General features: G+C 32.8%; 1 protein-coding gene across 1 annotated transcript in view; it reads left to right on the forward strand.

The window, feature by feature from the left end:
- GPC5 (glypican 5) overlaps positions 1–18,328 on the forward strand; it is a 1,503,836-nt gene extending 1,485,508 nt beyond the window's left edge. The window contains exon 8 of the mRNA XM_049778704.1: positions 17,397–18,328. Within this exon, the coding sequence (XP_049634661.1) occupies positions 17,397–17,554 (158 nt within the window). The 3' untranslated portion in view covers positions 17,555–18,328. The remainder of the gene's footprint in view (positions 1–17,396) is intronic.
- Positions 18,329–25,603: the final 7,275 nt, after the last annotated feature.

The following is a 25,603-nucleotide window of genomic DNA, read 5'->3' on the forward strand; positions in this document are numbered from 1 at the left end:
TATTCTGTACTCTTCGCATTTTATTATGATGCAGACATTATGTGCCTTTGATGACTGAGTTTTGAAACTTGGCTCCTGAAAGTAGATCCACCCTAAGATCTAACAGCTTTAATAAGTTTAGTTTTGCATATTTAGTCACATCAATTTTAATTGTGTAAGAGTTAGTCCTTAAAGCAAAGTCATAGTAAATCTATTCAATGATGAAGACAGTTTGATTTACTAATCTACTTCCATGGTGAAAATTCAAGTCATTTTCTTCTTAAGCATCTCAATTTAGATGAATAACTTATAAAAGGAAAACCCATTCTAACTCTGCAATTTTCCTAAAATATTTAGTCCCTCTTTTACTTTATATATTTTGGTATTCAGGGCTACATCCAGTGGTATTCAAGATCTACTCTGTCTTCTACTCAAGAATCACTGCTGTTTGTATACTAGGAACCAAATTCAGGGTTGGGGACTGAACCAGGGTTAAATGCATACTAAACTGTGTGTTACTATACCATCCCTTCTCTTTTTTTAAGCCAAGATCAGTACAACAAATCTAATTCATCCATATAACCTATAAGAAAAAGAGTTGGAGACTCATTTAAATCTCCTGAGCTATATTATTGAATCAGAAAGCCTATTTAATGAGTCCCACATCAATAAATTATGTCTAATTTAATATTTTGTTTCCACCATCATCCCATATATTTTTTTAAATTTTTATTTATTTATTTATTTTTGTGGTTTTTGGGTCACACCCGGCAGTGCTCAGAGTTTTTTCCTGGCTCCATGCTCAGAAATTGCTCCTGGCAGGCACGGGGGACCATATGGGACGCCGGGATTCGAACTGATGACCTTCTGCATGAAAGGTAAACGCTTTACCTCCATGCTATCTCTCTGGCCCTAAATTTTTATTTTGATCATATTGGCTTACATATCTTTCACAGTAGTATTTTAGGTACATATTAACATTGAATCAGGGGAATACTGATCACCAAATTTGTCCTCCCCCCATCCCCGTTCCCTTCCTGCAACCTATATACCCCACCATCAACCCGCGGGCTGCTAGAGTAGGTGGTCCCCTCTTTGTCTAGCTTACTGTTAGTGATCATATATCTGTTTGGTCCTGGTACCCTCCCTTGTTTTCCCCTCTATTTAGGAGGCAGAGCTAGATAATTCAAGTTATGTGGTTTTGTTTGAGGGAAAGAAATGCAATAGAATGGGGTAAAAATAAATGAATAAATAAATGAAAGAAAGAAAACTCAAATAAACTAAAAATGGGCAGAGTTCTTCTAGAGGCTTTCAACCTCAGTTTGAGTGAGAACATGAAAAAGGTAATTGAAACACCACAACAATACAGAAAGAAATATTAAATTAAATATTCAGTGAGCACTACAGCAATAAAAACAAGCACCACACAATAGTCTCGGTCCTGAAATCAAACCATGCCGGAATGCAAAAAGAAAGAGAAAGATAAAATAAAATAAAATTGTAGACATCAACTTCAATATCTACCCCAAAATAAAGAAGTCAAAAAAATAAATCAAGAAATAAATATATATGTGGATAGTACTTTTTTTTACAATACAAGGGCATCTCCTACCCTGAACGTATGCCATGTGGAACCAACTTAGACTCTAGGGAATTAGGCACCAACCGTCTAGCCTTGACTCCTGGATCCCAGACATAGAAACAACAGAGTTCTCCACAACAGCTCCAGGAACCAAATCCCTTCCAGGGCATCCATAATGCTGCTCTGACACCAACATGCACCAGTATGACAACGAGGAAATGGGAACAATTTGATCCAAGAGCAAGTTGTCCTTCCTCACCAGCCATTGATAAGACAAAATCAGAAGACATGTCATCCTTTGATCTGTGCAAAAGCCAAGATCCCTATCTAGAGATGACTGGTTGTTACAACTAAGACTGGATGGACAGTACGCATCCCGAGACCAACAACAACAACAACAGCAACAACAAAAAGCTCTAGCCTAGCTTTTGGTCTACGATCTGTTCAACAAACAAGATCTCCAATTCCAGAGGTCTGACTGAGACAATCGCAACTGTACAGGTCTTCCGGAAACATAACGAAAGACTATCCCAGGGTCCATCCTAGGAGCAACATAATGACCAAGCCCACCAACTACAGAAGATGAATTAAAACGACACTGAAGAAGCAGAACTGCTAGAACCACAAAGAAAGACTTCATCATAAGCTCCATTCTTTGAGCTGTACAGACACCAAGATCTCTAGATACAGAGGTCTGATCTTACCATACATGACGAAGCAGAAGTCTTCCATACACCACAAAAGCACAGAGGGGAGAGTAAATGATCATGCAAGGAGTCTATAGTTAATTCTATGACAGTATACGTCATGGGTAGAGAAACCTTGAATCTTCTAGGCCAAGGGAATTCCCTCTATAATATCCCCAATAGTTACTGTGCCTATGCAGGGGGAAAAAGAAAAAAAGCACAAAATAATCATCCTATATTTTATCCCATTTTTGTACATAAATTAGAATATTTAGATAATTTATGGGACTATACTCTGGGTTATTCTTTGTGTTTCTCACCATTGTAAACTTTGCGACTTAATCTGTCCCCAATCAAGTTCCTAGAAACAAAGGCCATGCTTGGGATCTATTCCAACAATCACCATTGTATCAGAATCAAATGTCTCTGGGGAGACCATTACAATTGCTTCAGTAACATATCATTTTAACTTTTCTAAAAGAGGGTAGAGACTGCTTCCACTGAATTTGGTAAGTTGTTCACTGCAAAGAATCATCATAATTTAAGGGTTCAAATCCTAAAGCATCATTAGGTTTGTAGTACACATCCTCTTTCCATCTTTCAGGATCCTATACTCTCCCAATCACTCTAACAGTGCACTTAATACTCAAAGGCTAAAGTTCACCTTGGGTTGATTTCAGACACTTGAAAATGTGCTTCATTCGTGTGCTTGCAAATTCAGTCTGCATTAATCAAATATGATAATCTTCAGATTCTACATTGAATATTTTGGATAATTTACACAATAGTTAAATAAAAATTTTAGATCTCCCCATTTACCCCTTATTTCCCAAATTTATTTGACCACATCAAGAACATCCAACCAATTCCACTATCTTTATGAATCTGATAAAATACTAGAAGGTATAGAGAAACCCAGATCCATACTTAGCCTAAACAGTTGATTAGGATTATCCAAAGGGAAAGATTTATGCCCTATTTCACTTTACTACTAAAATGGATTCAGTATAAAAAAATGAATTCAGTAGCATCTTTACAATAAACCAAGAACCAACTTCAGAATCCCAGAAAACCCATGCTCATAATACTATTCCTTTAGATCCACTCTTGTATATAAAGTGTATATTAGTCTAGGTTGTTCAGAGAAATAGAAATTGCAAACTTGCTGAATAAGGAATCAAAGAAACAGAAAATGTAGGGGTATGTTTGAGTTTATGGTCTAATGGAGAACTAGGCAAAAAAACATTCATGTCAATTTCAAAGTAATGTAGAGAGAATTCATTTTTGATTGTGAGTGGTCAGTCATTTTGTTCCTTGAAGACCTCAAATGATTGGATGAGACTCACCCAGTTGAAGGAATAGTAGTTTGCTATACTCAGTCTTCAAGTTAGATGTTGATCTTATTCACAAATAGTCCACTCAACCAACTCTGAGTAATTTTTAATGTAGTTAACATATAAATTAATTTTCAGCAATAAGTATCCATGATTCAGTAAGGGTTCAAAGTAGGGAGGACTGAGTGTTCCATCACATTAGTTTTATCATTATTTTATGCTAGTTTCATCATTTGACTTTCATTTTAAGTTTACTTTCTCTTTCAGTATAATAAGGTTATATGTGCCTGTCCATTATACATATTAAACTAACATGTAATTAAATTTGATGTTTTAAACTAGGATTATGAAAAACAATATTTTCCATTCAAAACTGACCACATTTACACAAACAATTTTGGGACAAAAATATTATACAAGGAGACATCCCAATTCTGCAACATATTTGGCTTCACTTTGTCCTTGATTCAATTTAATCTTACAATGTAATAATTGGGGATGTTTTATATAACATTCTTACACTTGTTCCACTCATGCTCTGCCATATGAGTTGAGAATTAAGGAGCATCATAGATCTTGTCAGCTTGTGTTTCAGCACTAGTATTAGATAAACAAGCTGATATTAGTGACAATGTAAGCAGAGACCCTTATCATGTACATAATGAGGACCATCTGGTTTTAAGTGACAATCTTCATATAATAAATATGACTTAACTAATATTTAGATGACTTTTATATGTTTTATCTTCACAAGCTGTTTAAATTATCCTTCACATACCCAAGGATATCTTAGAAAACAGAAATTCACTATTGTTTTTGGAGAAAGTACAGATAATAGAGATTATTTTTATGTAGCTATCTTAACACTTTCTTTACCAGCCTCACTACACCAGCAACACTTTCTTTACCAGCCTCACTACACCAGCATTACTCATACTGTCTTAACACACTGTTAAAGCTTTGCAGTGGGGCCAGAGTGTAAGATGCTTGACCTGCACTCAAAAAATACTGCTTTGATCTCTACATCTTATGCAAGGAACAGTTCTGCCAGGAGTGACCCATTATCACAGAGCAAGAGTAAACTCTGAAACACCACTAAATATAGCCAAAATCAAAAACAAAAACAAACAACAAAATTCTGCAGCCATATTTGACCTTCTAAGCAGACATAGTGCAGCTATGTAGCTATGTACAGATGCCTATTGAGAATATTTCCCTCCAGCTCCTAATAATTCCTGGCCCATATGAGCCAAATTCACTAAATAGATAAAATGTCCTTTTTGGGTAATTTTGTACCTTAAAATTGATTTCCCCTATTTGTTCTATCTTGAAACTGACCCTATCTCAAAATAATGCCTGTGAATTAACAATTCTGTTTCTTTTTATAAATCTTGAAATGACAAACATCTTTGTAAAAAATCAAAGGTACCATTCTTACTAGAAGTCATTGTGAAGAATTATATAGAGAATCCCAACCTTCTTAAAATTCTTTAGAATTATTGCCTTCAGTGCCTTTCAGATACAGCACCAAAGACACACACAGGAGAGAAGTAATTGCCAAATACACCTCATTAAATTAAAAGTCCTCTGATTTTGTTTAAAGATTAATGTGTTCTGTAGATACAGAGAACAATACTGTGATTAAAAACAAAACCTTACACTATGCACAAATAACATATTAAAAAAAATAAAAGACAGGCAACTGGCTGAAAGAAAATATTTAGACAGAACACTGCTGATAAAGAATTTTCCAGAATGTAAAAATGACACTTAAAACTGAGTGAACTGATCCAAAAAATTATCCAAAGACTTTCCCAGATATATCTTCATCAAGTGAGAAACACAGTTAACAAAAAAGCAAGTAGATTAATGTTCCAAAATATATCCTCAAGGAAATAAAACTTAAGACAAGAAAGACATACTACTGGATATCAATTGAAAATATTCACCACTGAAACACTAACAGTCATTACCCAGAAGAGGGAAAGCAACCAGATAGTCTCATATTGTTGGCAGGAAAAAATATATTGTGCAAATACCTTGGTAAGCATTGCAAAACTGGATATGCACTTACTATAAAAATAATGTACAGTTTCAGACTACACAAACCTGGGGAATAATTTAACTAAATTTTGATATTTAATAAATATAAATATGTTATTGACTTATCTTTATATCAATTATTTAATGATAGATATTAATTAATTTAACTTAATCTCCTATTTCAGTTCTACCATATCTGTTCAGCATTTTAATATGGCTGTGAGTTTCTCTGCCATCTTTTTAATAAATCATGAGGCTAGGCATTCTATTATGACTTTATCACCAACTAAGGAAATAGAATTTCAACTTATTTTGTCCATTTCTACCACTAACGTGTAATTATAGCAAGATTTATGTATGTTCAAAATATCACAAAATATTTTTATATTGTTTCGTTTAATTTTCTCTTTTCTCATGGAATTCTTATTATTATCATGAAAGTTTTATAGATGAAGAAATAGAATCTCAATCACTGTAACAATTTTCTAGAGTTACTAAGACTTGACCTCCATTCCTGTCTACAATCCTTCAATGCCTCCAGCAGAAATTCTAAGAAAGTATTAAATTAAAATTAAGTCAATTAATAAGAGTTTACTGATAATTGAAATATTAAGATTATTTTCTACAATCCAGAGGTCTAAAACTCTTCTTCCAAAATAAAGGTCAGTATGAACAATTACAAGTGTAAGAAATAAAATAATAATAATAATAATTGTTGTAAATAGGATTTAAAATGCCTGTTCAAGTCCCCCAAATTATTCCTTTATTTTTTTAAACAAAATCTTGTTTAAGCTGGTTGTTGGTGACAAGAAAAAAAACAGATAGAAATCTCTGCTAGAAATACAGCAATGTTTCTAATTGGGCAAAATCTGAAGAAGAAAATAGATTTGCCAGTGTCATACAGACATTTTTTCCTAAAAACCTACAGTAAGTGGAAAACTATGCATTTTATTATCATATGCCACATGGAATTAGCTACAGGGGCAACAATGAAGTATGGGTTTGAGAGAGAAAGAATGTGAATGTTATTTATTCCAAGAGATGATAGTGCAGGAATGGAACATTTCCATACTGGGTCAAGGAAGGTGAACCTGTAATTTTCAACATCCACATAATTTCCCTGATTTCAATATGAAACCGTTCCCTCCTCATATAAGCACCTGTTATTTTCATAATGTCTTGTCAACCAAAGTAAATAATATATTTTAAAATATCACAGTCTCATCCTTATACAAACCTCCAATTGAAAGCATCAGAAGGGCAAGGTAAGATCCTTCCCACCTAAGTACTTGTCCTTAGAAATTTTGGAAATTTTCAGAAAAAAATATGAACTTTGAAAGGCTGCTGAAATGTGCTATTTACCTGGGTTTGTTTGTTTGTTTGTTTTTAGATATTCTCAGAACCAATAGAAGTTCTTCTTTAAAATACTTGAGAAAAACACCTAGACCTTAAATATTGTCAAATACACATGATGAATTGAATATGTGAGCACCATTTAATAAAATCAATGAGCTTTCACACTCTCTTGCACAACATCCTGAGACATTTTTGACAATTTTTTTAGCTCTAAGGATTAGGTTGTGAATATTTTCCATTTACTTAAGTGAAACAAAGCTGTGTTGTCACACCTAGGGGGTGAAAAGTTTTTCATCCATGTTCAAATTCTACTTACTGTAGCTCATTTAAACCAACATTAGTGCAAAAATGTCATGTCATCAGTGCCCAGTGTATTATTTGAAAGTCTTATAGTGTGAGACCAACAAAACATATCATAATAAAAGAAGATAGGTGAAGGGCCTAGATTTATATGTCTCTTTTTTCCTCAATTATCCAATATAACCATCTAGAACTTTCTCTGCCACATTATGCGAATTTTGCAGGATTGTAAGCCAGTCCTTGGTAAAGCAAAATTGCAGCAACTTGCCATTAAGATGTCCCTTGTTCATGCAAGAGGCAGCAGGTTGTTTTCACTATTAATTAATGCAAAGGAGCCATCATTTTTTTCTGGTAAATCTCAGAGTTTTTCATGAAAACAATTTCAATAGGCAAGGCCATTCCTTTCAGTGGTGAACTTAATATAGCCTCTCCAGATGTTGATTTATAATGATGTACACCTGCAGTGTGTCTAATATTGTAGTGCGTGATAGTCCACATTTTTATATTTTGAAAAAAGAAATTATCATCTGCAGCATAAAAATTGACTTCCCAGAATAGGCATGAATGTCACCAATGTGAACTGGCAAAACAGAACTGGCTTTCCCCAAGTCAAGAGGATCTTCAGTGGCCAAATCCTGAAACTGCTTAGATGCCAAATCCTGGAACTGTTAAACAAGTTGCCTTCCAGATGTCAAATAGATGGGCATATTTCATTTTAGTTCTCCATAATAACTCAATAAAATAGTGTTTAAAGGACTTTTTAACACAAATCTGAATATAGTAATTGCAGGGAAATGAAAGATATAACATTAATAAGTTTGGAAACTGAAAGGCAAGTGGATGAGGAAGACCTATATATTTATAGTATATTTTATACAATATATAGTATATTTTATATAATATGTAGTATATTGCAGATGTTATATATAAAAACAGGGAACCCAGGAAAACAACAACCAACCCAATTTGCTCAGGGGAACCTTGTCATTATAACGGCTTAGGCATTGTTTATTCCAGGGTAAAAAAAAAATGAAGGACTAATTAAAAGTTGTAACACTCCATTTTCTCATCCTCTTTTAATTCAAGGGTTATCTCTTTTTTCTCTCTAGCTCTTGATCAGTTTAATATACAAGATATTATCTGAACAGGTGCTTGGAGGGAGGAACTCCAGGCACAAATAAGGACCTGAGGATTATTCTGAAGGAAAGCAGAAAATAAAAAAGAGAAATATACTATATGTCCTTAGTAATTATAAAATCCCACCTGATCTCTATTTTTCAACAAGGCAATTACTCTTGAGAAAATATTGAGACTTATTGTATATATGCCTAGATTAAGACGAATCTGATACTTCTGATATTCAATACTACTGTATGTCTCCCCTTGTGTATTGGACATCTCTAATTTTAGTGGTTATGAGTTGTTATGTGAGAAATAAGCTCTTATCTACTAAGGATATGAACCCATACATTTTATAACACAGGGGCGCCTCCCACCCTGATCATGTCATACTGATCAAAGTCAACTGATCAAAGTCAACTTAGACTTTACATGATTTGATAGTGACTGTCCAACCCAGAACCCTAGATCCCAGATGCAGAACCAACACGGTTCCCAGCAAAAGCTCCAGGAACCAAATTCCTCACTGAGAAAATCTTAATACTGCTCTAGCACCAACTTGCACCAGTTTTGACATGACATCCTGACATAAGGAAACGGCAACAACTTGATCTAAGAGAGGGTTGCCCTATCTCATCATCTAACAGTATTATAATCAGAGACATATCATCCTTTGCTCTGCGCAAAAACCTATCTACAGAAGACTGACTTTGACTAACATGATTGGGCAGAACCTATTATGGGACCAATAAAAAAGATCCTAGCCTAGGCTTCGGCCTAGGATTCATACAAAAACCAAAATTTCTAATTCCAGAGATTTGACTTTGACAACTATGACAGAGCAGAACTTCTGGAACCATACTGAAAGATTATATCCTAAACTTTGTCCTAGGATCTGAGCAAAAACCGAGATCACTAATTACAAGAGACTGATTACAAAAAAAAGTGATGGAACAGATCTTCTAGAACCATAAAGAAAGACTCTATCCTAGCCTTCATCTTATGACCTACCCAAATACCAAGATCTCTTGCTATTGAGGCCTGATGTTATCAGCCACAACTGAGCAGAAAGTTGCCTAGCACCATAAAAAGACCTTGGAATGTGAAAATGAGCATGTATGGAGCCTGTAGTAGTTCCCATAGCAGTATGCTTCATGGTGGAGAAACCCCTGTATCTCTTAGGTCAAGGGAATTTCCATTCTAATTTCCCCAATACTTACTATGCCTTTGAAAAAAAAAAAAAAAAGAAGCACTATACCTTGCCACACTGCCCTCCTTACTTTGTTTTTTTTTTCTCTTTTCTTTTTTCTTACCATTTTCTTTTACTTCTCTTTAATTTTTTTTTCTTTTACTTGTTTTTTATCATTTTAATTTTTTATTTACTCTCATTATTGTGGTTATTATATGATGGTGGTTAGTAGCCTGTTGCTTTTATTTTATTTTATTTTATTTTGTAGATGCTTAATTTTTTGTTTTTTGTTTTTGTTTGTTTTACAGTTTTCTTTTACCCCTTTCTTCTTTTAAATTGATATTTATAAACTGTAGAAGGAATCCTCCCAGTTGTTTTGTGTGTGTGTGTTGTTTGTTTGTTTTTGTTTTTTGTTTTTTTGTTTCCAACAGAACCACATAATATGAATCATCTTGTTCTGCCTCATGAATGGGGGTGGGGGGGTAAATGGAGGTAACCAGGACCAAACAGTCATATGAGCATTGAGTGGAAATAAAAAAATGATCAGACGAAAACACCAAACTCAACATCAATGACAACAGAATTGATAACCAATCTACAACAAGCTATACACAGTTAACACTAGCAGAAGTGGAGGACAAGAGAAGGAGATATGGGAACAGGGGTGAAGGGAGGACAACATTGGTGGTGGGAATGGTTCTGATTTATTGTCACTGTGTACCTTAAATATTACTGTTTCTGTGAAAGATTTGTAATTCACTTTTGTCACAATAAAATTTATTTTAAAAAAATAGTTGAATGCGAATAGCTTTGGCAAAAAATAAAATGGCAGCACCAAGTAAATACCCTTAAGGGGAATGCTTTTAATTGAAAGGTTGTTTTTCTTCCAGCACTCCATTGTTATTATAATAATGGAAATATCTCTTGATAGGAAGGTTAGGCAAAAATTCTAATATAGTTACATGGACATACCTAATCAATGGGTATAACTGAAAGTATTTTGTTTTCTAAAGAATTTATATCCATGTAAATTATAAGTACAAGTAACTATATAATTACTCTCACGGGAAGTTTCCCAGAAAACACTAATACTCTTGAATTCCATTCACACTCTTAAAATTTCATTTTCCACTCTTGATTATTCATAAATAATGAGAAATAATGACTTTATTGGTAAATATGATAAATTAACAAGTTTGCCACGTGACAGTGGCAATCCAGTGGGATATTTGCAGACCCAGGTTTGATTCCCAATACAACACATTGTCTCTTTAGTATTGACAGGAATAAGCCCTGAGCATCACTGAGTGTGACCCCTAAATCAAAAATCAGCCAAAGAAAAATATTAGAAATTAAGCATCACTGGGTGTGACCCCTAAATCAAAAATCAGCCAAAAAAATATTAGAAATTAATTCATTAAATATATGTAACATTGCAGTCTTATCCATATTAAAAACAATAACAACAACAAAAGCAGTGATTCTAAAAGAAGAAGGAAATTATAAAAATTATTGTCAGCAGCCAGAGTAATAGTACAGCAAGTAGATCTTGCATGTGGCCAACCTAGGCTTGATACCCAGAACCCCATATGGTTCTCTGAGCAATCACTCTGAGGAGTGATTGCTTAGCAGAGAGTTAGGAGTAAGCCTTGAATTACAAAGGGTGTGAATTCCAAAAAACATTTTTAAAGAAAAATAATGTCAGTAATATAATAATATATGAAGAGACTTAAAAAAAACTAAACTAAAATACACTTTTGGGACTGGAAAAGAAAGTCCAATAAACTAATTCTTAAAGTAAGAATAAAAGTCTGATGAATTGAGGTTATTGGGGTCAAATTGCTTGCTTTACATGCTGCTGCTGCTCAATCTCTGGTACTGTTTATGGTCCCCCAAACATAACCAGGAATAACTCAAAGCACATGGGCTGTTTCCACATTTGGCAATTGTGTGAGCTGCAATTAACATTAGAAAATACATGTCTTTATGATAGATGCCAGAATTTGAATTGATGGGACATATCAAAAGTTTAATTCGCTTTCTGAAAAGTGTCCATATTGTTTTCTAAAGATGTTGAATCAATAGATGAGAATTTGTATGTTCCCACATCCACAACAACACTGGCTGTCTCATTCTTTTTGATTTGTGCCAATCTCAGTAATGTGAAGTGATCTTTCGTTGTTTTGATTTGCACTTTACTGAAAATAAGTGAGGAAAAAGATGTTTTCATATACTTAGTGGCCATCTCTATGCTATCTTCAAGAAAGTATGTGTTCATCTCATTTTAGATGAGGTTGGATAAGTTATCCAAATGCTTTATATATTTTGAATGTTAGACCTTTATCAGATAAGTGGTTGGAAAATATTTTCTGTCAATCTGTATCTTTTTATTCTGGTCAATGTTTCTTTTACAGAGCCCACATTGATTGCTTATGGTTTCTACTTTAGATTTTGTGCTTTCTGTTTACCAGATATTTGTGTTTGTATGTTTGCTCTTTCTTGACATCTACTAGATTTATTAATCCCTATTTCCTTAGAGGATTACAAGTACATCTCTGTTCCATATTAATTGCTTATGTGTGCAGCCTTGAATGCTTAACATTCATCAAAATAAAACCCAAAATATTACTCACTTATTTTCCAAATTAAAAATAAATTTGAATATTTCAATAACATATAATTTTATCTATAGATTTATAAAATATAAATAAATCATTCGATATTCTTGCTTCTGTGACCAAAGCACATGGCAAAACCTGATGCTATCCAACTACTTTTATATCAAATGATATAACTTCTACTTGGATGTAAACTTTATGTTTTTATGTAGACATAATCCTTCTAGAATTATATGGGCGTATTAAAAGCAATCAGTGACTGCAATTATATCAATATGTCTTCGATAGTCTAATTATATATAAAAGTCTATATTTACCACTTTCAGAATATATCTATCTTATATTGCTGTTGAGAATTAAAATTTTATTCTATCATGGCAGTATGTCCCAAGGCATATTCAAAGTATTCTTTTATTAAAGTGCTGCTGAAATATAAACAACAATATAAATCAATTTTACTTATTTTTATAGTATCAATGACAAAGGGTTTTTTTAATTTCTCAGCTATCTATTTAGGCATAGACATAGTTTTATTATTATCTTAATTTCAATAGTGTTTAAGTCTATGCCATAACTAACTTAAATTATATAAAATACAAATAGTGCTCATTTCATTAACCAATAGTTTTGATTTATCTGACATGTTTCAAAACTCCTTTTTATGGTAGTTCATTAGACTCCTTTCTAATTTTCTGCAAGCTCTTCTAATTAAGGATTATAGTATATAACTGACTCTAGCACATTTAATAGACAGAGTTATAATAATTGCTTTTAATTAGCTATTATAAAAAGGATATAAAATTTCTACTTAACAGATCTAGAAGAAATTTTACACTAATGACTTCAAAAAAATTACCCAGCCAAACTCATTTCAAAAAGAACAAAATTAGAGGAATCATGAACTCTAATTTCAAACTACAACTGAAATCTCTAAAAATCAGAATAGCACAGTGTTCTTATGAAAAGAAAAAAAAAAGTAGACACCGAGATCTATGCAATAGATTAGATCACCTGGCAAGAAGCTCAAGCAATAGCACATCCTGAATAAACTTATTAAACACATATTCTATGAGACAATATCTTATGGAATTGATATCAAAAAATACAAAACAGCTATGTTAAATCATCTCAGCTTTTTTTTGTTCATTGATCTTTAGCTGTATATTGTGTATCTTGCAATACATGGCCATCTATAACACATTGCAAAATGACACAATATAATAGTTTCCATTTATATCAAATAATTCATACCAGTTTCTCTCAATTATTGTTCTCTGTTTATTTACTAATGGGTTTCTTTCTTTGGCTCTACTACTCACCTCTTTAGCTATAAAATTCACATTGAGACACAATTTATATCTAATTTTGCTATTTCACACCCAAAGTTATTAATCATTATTTTTAAGCCAAATTGAGTAACCAAATAAGCATTTTCCAAGGAAGATCCACACGGTCTAAACCAGAGGTCTCAAACTCAAGGCCCGCTGGCCATTTGCGGCCCTCCGTACAACATTTTGTGGCCCGCAGCCGACCTTCAAATATCGCAGTATTTGGGATTATTCGCTTACCAAATAATCACAATAAAAATCGCATTAGTAAGAAAAAATCACATTAAACATTCGCATACCCCGAGCAGTTCCGTTCGGGGTATGCAAATGTTTAATGCGATTTTTTTGCAATTTTTTCTTACTAATGCAATTTTTTTATTGTGAATATTCAGTAGCGAAATCCCTTATGCGGCCCTGCCTCACCCCGACTTTGCCTCCTGCGGCCCCCAGATAAATTGAGTTTAAGTCCCCTGGAAACCCTAAAGTTTCATGACATTGTTGTAAATATTGCCAATCATCAGAAAAGTCCAAGTTTTATACTCACAATGTGATACCAAGTTGGTGAAATACTTATAAAAGAAAAAATGGCAAAAGATCTTCTTAAGAATATAGACAAAACCGAAGTCTTGTGCACTATTTCGGAAATATAATATGTAGAATGAAGGAAAATATTCATCACTATATTACAATTGTGAAAGTCTTGTTCAATTAATCTAGGTAACGATGTCCACTAAAAGTGTACTACGTAAGAGGTATTTAGAGATACCATGATTCTATCTTGAGAAAATTATTCCCAAAGACAAATTATTTATTTCACTGGATGCAAACAATGACCTTGGTTCCTCTTCTAATATTTACTTCTGCTTATATTTTCATCATTGATGTAGATTATGATCTACATATATTTTATATATATTAGATATATTTTAAAATATATCTAAATCTGGAAAAATGCATAGAAAATATTCATTCTCTAATAGTTCCCAATGTAGAAGTCGCAAAGGACAAATTTAATAATGCATAGTTTCTTGACCTTACGATTTCCTTTATGTTATTAACAACAACATTAACAACAATAATAGTTCAAAGAACAGAACTGTGAGATGACTTGAGTTTGAGGAACAAAGAGAAGTCTCTTGCACACAGCAGAGCCGGATTTTATCAGTGCACTGTGTGCAGTCCCCCAACTATTGCCAGGAGTGATTCCTGAGCACAGAATTAGCTATAATCCCTGAGCATCACCCAGTGTGCCCACAGGCCAAATACAGTTCAATAACATAAAAGAGATCAGATTACCTTTAAATGAACTCATTGTTCCTCCTTTATGAAATTAAGAAGTTCTGTTATTATATTTATGTATGACATATTGGGGAATGCCAAAGTGCAGACATGCTCAGAACAGAGAACTGGCTTTGAACTTGAGGATGAAACTTTAGGTAAAAATGTCAACCCTCAAGTATTACTAACTAACATGTTATTCCCCTCATATTGCTACCATTTTCCCATCTAGAGCAACAAGCATTGTAACTGGCCTTCCAGTATGAAAATGTAATGAGAACTAAATGAATTAGCAGAAACCAAGTACTTCAAACAACGCTGGCACTGAATCAAGTGTTCTATGGATATTGCTAAATTAATACGCTTCAACACATCTTATCGGTGCCCTCTCTGATCATATTTCTTTCCACACTTCACAGCACCAAGCAGCAGACATATAACCAAGTTTTAATAATACATGAAGTTTTGTAAGAGCACTACTCCAACTCTCTGTAACAGACAGTAAACCACCATGGGGAAAAATGTGATTTTGTTGGCATCATTGAGTTGGTATTACTCATTTAAAAAGATTATTCAAAAAATACTTTTTTTTGTTTGTTTAATTGATTAATGGAATAAATCCCCAAACTAATTCTTCTTATATGGTCTTTGACTAAGCATTGTTTAAATTTACAGACTTAGTTCATTAAATTCCTTTAAGAAAATAATCATTGCATCAAATAATTGTGAGTCTAGTCTTCCTGGAATGCTAAAATTTCTGCATGTCAGGCTGTGATTTGCTCTGAAACTGTTGACAATAGCTGTACTAGTTAGGCTTTTGAAAGTAGACCTTTAACTCTTTTCAGCCCATTCTTACTACAAAGGACCATCATCCTTAGAACTGTTACCTTGGTTGTAACATCCAAACTGACCTCAGATATTCAATTAGTCTCTGACTAAAAGTGAATATCTCTCCTGACATTGGCTGATTTTTACACACAAGACATATCATTGTTTGCTTGCCTATTTTTATTAAGAATGGTATCCCCTGAACCCCATGCATTTTGTGGCTCTGAATGAATGGGGGAAATGTCCACCCTAAAAGGTCTAAGGGAGAATTAAAAAAAATTAATATAGATACCTTCTAGGGAAAAAAAAAACCTAGAACTCACATCTATGTACACATCTTAGAAAACAAAGTTTCTGTTGCCTGGAGTTCTCACAGCTCTTTGTTTAGTTCTAACATAACAAGATGTATAAAACCATGACTAAAATATTCACACCCCATTCCAGTTCCTATGAAAAAAAGATGCCTCACTAGTTTATTCATCTTGCCTAATGACACAGAAGGGCAAAACAAGTACCCAAACAATGAATAATAATGCAAGCGCTCAGACTGTAAAATCAATATGTCAGATCAGTAGAGCTGTGCTTCATTTCAATGCTCATCACAGAGCACACAAGCACTCACCCTCTGTATTTCAGATATTTATGTATGTATTGACCTAATTACATAAATATTGACTCTTCCTTATATGAAGACTTTTTTAGCCTCCCTCTAATGATGTTGTCAATACTTGAAGCTATAGTAATGCTGCATTTAAACTTGTTAATTGTGACCGATATGACCTGCCATGAGATAATCCAGACAGCCCCTGATCTCAGAATATTGGTGGCACAATACAAGAAGTGAGAAGTTAATAAGTTTCTGAATAGTAAGTCATCTGCAGCAGACTTTACAGTTTAAACACTATATAGATAGCAAATTAATAACCAGCCTATGTATGATCAGATCATAAATTATAACATTAGCTGCCTTTTACTCAATTGTATTACTATTTTTATAGGAACTACTCGATGCACGTAGTCAACTGATATTGTCAGTCCTCCTTTAACACAGCTGAGTGTATCACTATAGTATAAAAGTTATTGTCATGTTTGGTATTTTTAACTTTAAACACTGTGATTTACAAACTTTTACATTATGCAGATTTTGTGTGTGTATTCAATATTCTAATTCCAATATATGAGCAAGGAACCTATGCATAATCTAATCTACATCAAATTGTAATCTCTAAAAACTTGAGTGTTTCAAAAATGTTCTGTTTTATTATTTACATTCAAACTTATTTTCATTTTTATGAGAAGTTGTCTATGGACACAGTTTTCTATGAAATAGTTTTTTTTAATAAGAAGTTTGCTGAAGGTCCCAGTTTGGAAACACAACAATTCTACTCTTCAGAATATTTTACTTCAACTTCCTTACGCTTTCATCCAAGATCTGACACACACACACACACACACACACACACACACACACACACACACACACACACACACACACACACACATCCAGCTGCTCTTAGAAAAAAAAAAGAAACTTATCTTTTCTATTACATCTCAAACCTCTCACACAAAGACCTGCACTCTTCAATTGAAATAGAATCCAAATATCTGTGTCCCATTAATCACCAAGAGTTCGAAAGAGTAGAGAAAACTACCCCAGAAACATAGTGACCCCCACTTTGGTTTCAGAGCTGCATTGGATGTTTTTCAGAGTGAGCTGATCATGCATCATCCTCTGTATTCTCATTTGTCTTTTCAGGGATGCCAGATGAAATGAACCTCAGTGATGTCAAGCAGATTCATCAAACAGACGAAGGCCATACCTTAGACACAACTGGAGCAGGAAATACCGTGATGCCTGAATCCCTGTCATTTTCTCTGATGGGTGTGGTGATGTTCCTTCCTGGGCTTTGGTGACTGAAAACTCTGCCCAGCTACATGCAATTTATTGGAGTCTTGTTTCGCCCTTTCTTCATATGCCAGGAGTAGGATTCATTTCTAATGTAATAATATTTGTGAAAAAGGTGTGTCCCACTAACTTCTTAGAAACTAAGTTGGAATGTTCAAAAGGATCTTTTTAAAAGGCTGGGTTTCAATCCGAGCCTCTTGAAACACCTCCTCTAGAAATTTTATTTAACTTTCTTAAATTCTAACTCTTGAAATCTGCAAATGTGAAGAACACAATGACTTTGTTCATTCTTCTTAATCTAATTAGCCTCTATTGCAAACCCTGTCCATTCTGAAAGAAATGTTTTGTGTTGAAGTTGCATCTGCAGGACAATGAAAATACAAAGCATTTCTTAAAACGCAAAAGATAGAATTCCATTAAGTCAGTCTAAACAGGAGCAAGTAGTCTGCATGCATTTTCAAGAGATTCTTTCACATTTTTTTTCCCAAGCTATAGAAACATACAACTGAAAAGTCTGTAAATTATTGACTACCAAGAAGTATTTCTTATAATTTCATAGAAGCAGTTTGATCGTTTTTATTCACTGTAATTTAGCCACAGGCAAAAGTTAAAGTTGAGTATTTTGATAGTATATGAGCTGTATTCCATAATATTTGAAATGCATCAGTGGTTTCGTGGCTATCTTCCTTCCTTTCTCTGGCTATTATATTTAGCTATGTTGCAAAGCAAATGCCTGCTCTAGGAATATCTTGAATAAAGTTGCCTATTCATTGAACAGAAAACTTCAATACTGATCATTTTTCTTCTACAAAATGATATATTCATCTACTTTAAAAAATGTATTTTCTATTTTTTAACTTGATCTTTTAACTTGAAAAGTTATTGACTATAAATTTCAAAGTTTCTGTGACTATCTAAAGACAAAATCATAGAAAAATAAATGTGGTGGCCATTGCTTAATTCTTTTCCTGTTTGCACATTAGCAAGAGTTACTCCAAAATTCCTGATTTTCCAATCATTGAGAGGTGCCTTAGTTCAACCTATTTACCACTTTAAGGATAATTAATGCAAAGTGAAAGACTAAAAATGATGAGTGTAAAACTTTTTTTTTAATATCTTTATTTAAACACAGTGAAGTCACACACAAGAAAGGACTTACTATAACTTCTCTGAAAGAGGACTCAGCAAATATATGTGAAGGAAAATAAACCTCTCCAAATCAGGAAATTGTAGGTTCAAAGCACATTTTCTTTTAGGTTCCCAATGAACCAAATGGTTTTCAGTTGATCAGTTTAAACCACAATATCTTTTAAACTGCCAAATAAATGTAATTTTCTGTTCAAACATGCATTGAGCCTGGAAACATTATGTGATGTGATCTGCTAATAAGGAATGGCATTTTCTAAGATTTTATCCTGGACCTTAATATGTAACTCATAAGCTACTTAGCTTATAACTTACTGGTATCTCCACATTCCATAACTTACAAACAATAGCATAAAATTATTTTCACTTTATTTCAACTTTTTCTTTTCATTTAATTGACTCAAAAAAAAGTAAAACTAAATTATCACTTCGTTAATTTCTCCAATTGTAATCAATTTGCTGTGATATAATTTCACACCCAAAGTGAAAGGAAATTGAAGATAATCATGGGTATGATTTTACTGTTTAAGGTGTATCTGCATAAAAGTAATTGGTGAAGATGATTTTAGATATTTCATGAAATACCTAAAAGTATATTAGAAATATCCAACAAATAGATTAGTATTTTATCAAAAAATCACATACTGAAATAGGTAGTCTACCTATAGGTGGGCAATTGGTAATATATAAAGATATATATATGTATGAGTGTATGTATATATATGTATATAACTATATATACATGTATATAAGTATATATATATATATATACATATATATATAGCTCAAATATTTGGAGGACATGGGGTTTCCTTAAGAGCATGAAGCATATTTTAGTATGCTTATTAAGATTATCCATACTTTACTCTTTAGAATTTTGCATATATATGTATATATATCTAAATAATTTACAAAGCTCTTTCAAATAACAGTTTGTCATCTGATTTCCTTCATTACTTAAAGAGACATTTCATTTTTAATTAAATTAAAACAATGTGACTGGATTTTACAGAGAAGCATACAAAGATACAGATCATATAGGTATAGATCAGAATCTGTTTGAAACAACTTTTCTATATGTCAGGCCAAAAGATTTTGAGTAATGATAAGTTTGTTGGACTATTCCACTTTCCACAATCACTTAATAAAATACAAATAAATGTATGTATTTTTAAATATCAATCATATCTTTATATTCATATCTGCTTATCATTTCAGAAATGTTTTCTTAATATATGAATTATTTTGATACAAATTTAATGAAGATAAAACAACCTAGTTGCATAATCAAAGTACATACGGGGAAAGAATCCATTAACAATAGATTATATTTAGTTGTCCTGTCCTCTGTATAAAAAAACATGTTAAATGCTTCCAAGCAGAGCATTTTTTCTTTCTTGCAACAACATAAACACTTATATATCAATTGGAGAATGATGCCTGGAGATTTTATATAAAATGTGCAGTGTCATACAATTAGTAACAGTAGACTCATAAAGCGGCATGTGTCTCTAATGTCCACATTTCTAGGTCAAAAATTTAATAAATATAAAACATTAGCAATGAGTCCAGGGAAGTAAATAAATGATAAAGTGAATGTTTTGCCTATATAACATGTAAGTTTAATATCCGACACTGAAAAAATTGTAATGATAAAAATTAAAAGTATTTTATCATTTAAAATAAGATCAACGGGCAGGAGAAATATTACAGCAAGTAGGGTCCTTACCTTGTAACCTGGATTATAATCTCTGACATCCTGTATGCTTCCCCAAGCACCGCCAGAAAAAATTCCTAAGTTCAAAACCAGGAGTAACCCTGAGTATCTTTAGGTGTGAACCAAGTGTCCCCCAAATAATAATGCTATTAATATTAATATATTCTGGGAAATTTCTCTCTCCAAACCAGGATATGATCAAGCACTTTTTACTATATATTTCTGATTGCATATTAGTATAAAACATAAATTAAATTAAAATATTTGTCTTTTTAGCATTAGTACCCTTATACATGTGTACATAGCACTCAAATCCATCAACCACCCAAATAAGTCAGCTACAATAAGTAAGAAAGCACACAATCTTATAGATATCATTAATCATTAAATTTGCTTATTGAGGATGTAATGTTAGCTGTTTCTTAGCTATAAGAAAAACTAAAGAAAATAATTAAGAAAGAAACAGCAGAAAAGAAAGAAAGAAAATATGGGGCCGAGTGGTAACACAGCTTTTGCCTGGCACACAGCTGACCTAAGATAGATGCGGGTTCAATTCCTGGCATTCCATATGTTCCCCAGAGCGAGGAGTGATTTCTGAGAGCAGAGCAAGGAGTAACTTCTGGGCGTGGCCCAAAACAAAACAAAACAAAAAGAAAAGAAAAAAAGAAGAAAGAAAGGATAGACAAAAGAAAAATCTTGTAGAATATTATTTCAAAAGTCCTACATTTATTTGTTTCATCGTCTCTATTTATGAGAATCTTATCCTACAACAATGAATAGACTTTTCTATCCTCTATAAAAACAAAAGTTATTTCCTACTAAACTCTGTTTTTCTGAAAATTCAATTATGATGCTTTGAAATAACTCAATTAGAATATTACAAATAGCTTTTACACACTTAAAATATTGTTCTATCATCATAATCACTTTTATTAACAATAAAACTGTTTTTTTTGAGTGAATGAAATTTGTTATTTTATGAGATATTCAATGAGCAGTATATGACTTCAATACTTCTTTAGATTGAAAACACATGTCCTACATAAGCCTAAAACTGTGTGATAATTCAAAATAATACTTCACAATTTTATTAGCTATAATATGTACCTATCAAGTTTTTTTAAATAAATATTGTTGGGGGCGAGAAAAATGAATATTGTTATCAAACATCTAATAAAACATGAATTAAAACACAAATTTTTAGTCATTTTTGTTAGAACTATGTGTTAGTTATTAGTGTTTTCTTTTAATTTTATATACCTATTTTAACCAAATATAGTTTTTTTTACTATTCTCTTCATCTGTGTACAAAAATGAAGACCTTCATTACAATAAAATGATTGAACTAGTAATTTATTGTCATGTCTATAACATATATAGACATTTATATAAAATTTATATCTACATAGCTGAATACAAAAAAGCATTTGAAAAAAGATCATTTTAGGGTGAATATTGTAGATCTTACCTTTCTTACCTGTGTCAATTTGCACATTGTAATTATCTTTACCAAGAAGTTTATGAGAAAATCATGCATGCTATTTCCTCAGAAATTTTTAAATATATAAATTTTTAAATATAAATTATCTTTACCAAGAAGTCAATGAGAAAATCATGCATGCTATGTTCCTCAGAATTTTTTAAATATATAAATTTTTAAATATTATAAAAAGATAAAAATCATTTGAAATGCTATAAACTTTTACAAAAAGAATAATTTGAAAATATAAAAAAATATAGACTTGTTGTAAATAAATAAAATTATCCACCTATAGGTATAGGGTTATAGGAATATCAATATTAGAACAAGTGAGTTCCTCATTTTATGACTAAAATTCCATATATATAAATCAGTGACTAGTCTTAGGAAGATGCAGGGTGAGAAATCTCTGATATTTGTGATATTAGTGTCATTCAAGAAGGTAACTACAACCAATATTAAAAGAGAACAATATTAGAAATTAACAATTCCAAGTCTTAAACATCTGCTGTGAGCACTATGTATAGATATCAAGTTTTATTTCCTCTCTACGAACTGACAATATTTTTTTTGAATATCTGTGCAAAAATGTCTCTAGAATAAGGTTAAAAGATTCACATAGAATCAAGAAAAACTGTGACTGCATTATTGCCCTACATTTTCAGACTTTCAGAATGCAATAAAGAATTTTACTGGCTTTTGCATCAAACCCAGCATCTATTTTTCTCCATGTCCCATATGTAGACTCACACCACATACATTTGTGATAATTCTTTCTATGACCAATCGTTTCGTTATTCATCATATTGAGAATATGTCTAACTCAGATTTACTTAGAGGTCTAGAAAATGCAGTGTTATTAAGAACCCACCTAACTGAAAATAAGCCCAAAATGAATTCTGTGTGTTGCTTTCCCCCTATGCTGTCTATTGAAATGGATTTTGGATCTTGGGTTTTGAAATGGATTTTGTAAAGGAATAAGGAAACAGAGGGAATCAAGACTTAAATGAGTAGGTTTATGAGTTAAATAATAGAGCTTAAAAAGGAGAAATAGGAAAAAAGAAAGATCAGAGAGATCTACGTTCACCATTAAATGTTTCCTTTTTGTTCACCCACATCCTAGCCAGACAATAAATGAAAACATTTTTGAAGCATTGTAAATTAGAGGTTGGTTTGCTTAATAATTGTCAAGGATGCTAATCTTGACCCTGTGTTGACATGTGAATTTTTCTCTTTAACAAACTGAAAACTCAACAGATCTATTCTGCTTAACATTTTTTTTAAGCTGGTGGGGTGGGACGGGGGTGGTCAGACCACCACGTAGAGTATTTCTTCTGAACCAGAAGGCAGATGCCAAGTGAGGGTGAAAACTCATTACCATGAGCAATCAGCATTGTTACTCATATTGTGCTAAATGTCACCACCAATTGAGCATTCCCAGGACCATGGTTGCTTTAAGTTGCTGTCACTAATGGATGGCAACTCAGTATTGCAAATCAGGTCAAAGACATCATGGTGATACAATAGTAGAATTCTCAGCTGCCACCGGAATCAGGTCAAACTTCAAACTCCTTCTTTCCCATCAACTTCAAAGACCCTTGATTGATCTGTTGATTAGGTTGGGCTATTTGGAGGGTTTATGGTTCCTCTTTTAAAAGGCTCCTTTTTTTTTTTTAGTCACTTTTTATTCTTTGTCTAGACTCAAACTTTTTTTTCCTTCTGTTTTTCCTTTTATGTCAAATTTAGCTCTGATAATCAGGTAAGCATCCTGAACAGATTCCATATGTCAGATGCCCTAGTGTGTCCATCTGACGGGGGACTGGCTCAGTCACTGATTTGCAATCATACACAAACACGGGAGAAACCAGAATAAACTCAGCCTCAAAGACTTCCACGCTCATTTGCTGTTTGACCTTCAGAAAGTTCCAGAGTCAGAACTTCCATTCCCAAACTGACAAATCATGAGCATGAGCCAGATGATCACTCAATTTATTCTACATTTCTAGTTTTGGTCTATAAGCAAACATAAGCCATGCTGCTAAGCTACTCTTCCATATTATCCAAAGGGTCTTTTAAAACTTCACACCTAACACATGATTTTAATGACCTCTTTATGCATGGGATTTTATCCTTATTTCTTGAAGAAGTGTAAAGATGTAACTTTTATGGGATGTGATTTAGAGAAACTCTCAACGGTACAGAAAAGGAAGATAGAACATATCTTCCACGGTTTTCCTCTATTGATAAACATAGCACCTTAACCAAAAACTCTATCCTGCCCATTTAATATTTAGCAATATTTACAGAATTTAAGATCTAATTCATCAGGGGTATCTTATAAAATATATAGCCAAAAAGTCCATAAAATGGCATCCTCAAGAAACCACAGATAAAACTGCGTGTGAATAAGAAATGAAGTTTAGAAAAGTTAGTTGGGCAAATTTATTTTTCCTCACAGATGTTCTGAGGGAATGCTTTTTAAAAACCCAAACAAATGCTGTTGCCTCTGATGATTTATTGCAGAACAAGCTGACAGAGCACAAGACCATGTTCCGGTCCCCTGGAGAGCAAGGGCTAATTCTAAAAATGAAGCAAGAGCAGAATTCAGCAGTTGGAGCAAATACCCTAATTAGATGGACACTCAGAATGATGCTACTGAGATTAGACTTAAAATAAAAAGTGTTAATAATTTTACAATTTTTATTTCTTTTTAAAAACTTGCAAGAGCTATTAGAATTTCTTTTCTTTTTCTTTTTCTTTTTTTGAGCTATTAGAATTTCATCAAAGATGTTAACCATAATATATTTAGAAAGTTTTTTAAATTTTTCTGTGTGCCCATCAACATAGCATGGGAAAACAATAAATAAAAGACATGTATATGCCTTTGTCTATGTTAACCTCTCTATAAAATATAGCTATAAAATATAGCTTCATACACAGTCATTAAGAATTGTTGATCTGGAGCAGAATCAATGTCACAGCAGATAGGGCGTTTGCCTTGCATGATGCCGACCTGGGACGGACCTGGGTTTGATCCCATATCGTCTCCTGAGCCAGCCCAGAGTAATTTCCTGGTGCAGACCCAGGAGTAACCTTTGAGCACTTCCGGGTGTTGTCCAAAAACAAAAACAAAAAAAGGTAAAAAAGTATTGTTGATCTAACTTTCATTTTGGTGATTAAACTTTTAATGATCAAAATTGTTAGTCATTAAAATATTACTATATGTATGATTTATAATTCATGTGATTGTAGCACATAATAACTATTCAATTTATGTTATATTTGTTCTTAAGTAAGGGAACCTCATTTTTAATTAAAGATGAGGTCAATGAAATAGATAAATTTTTCAAAGTGCTAATCATATGAGCTCTTCTGTTTAATTTCAAATGGATCAGCAATTTCTGATCTATAGAAGAATATATAAAATATAAAAATCCGCTACAGAAACGAATTGATATGATCACTGCAGAAATAAGAAGAATCATACACGGTTATATTGGAGAAATCCTTAGTCTACAAAGTTAGAGGGAAATTCTATTTTCTTTAAGGGACTAGACCTCAAAGGATCAGAGCAGCCAAAACATCTACCTAGCTTTTTTTATTATTACTTTTATAAAATAAGGTTAAAAGCTAGTTATGACTTTTAAACATCCATCTGCATTGAGGTGTTGACTAAAGTTAAGCTGACCAAAGCAGAAATCATAATTCAAAAGC

Source organism: Suncus etruscus, chromosome 8, assembly GCF_024139225.1.
Source record: "Suncus etruscus isolate mSunEtr1 chromosome 8, mSunEtr1.pri.cur, whole genome shotgun sequence".
Taxonomy (NCBI): Eukaryota; Metazoa; Chordata; class Mammalia; order Eulipotyphla; family Soricidae; genus Suncus; species Suncus etruscus.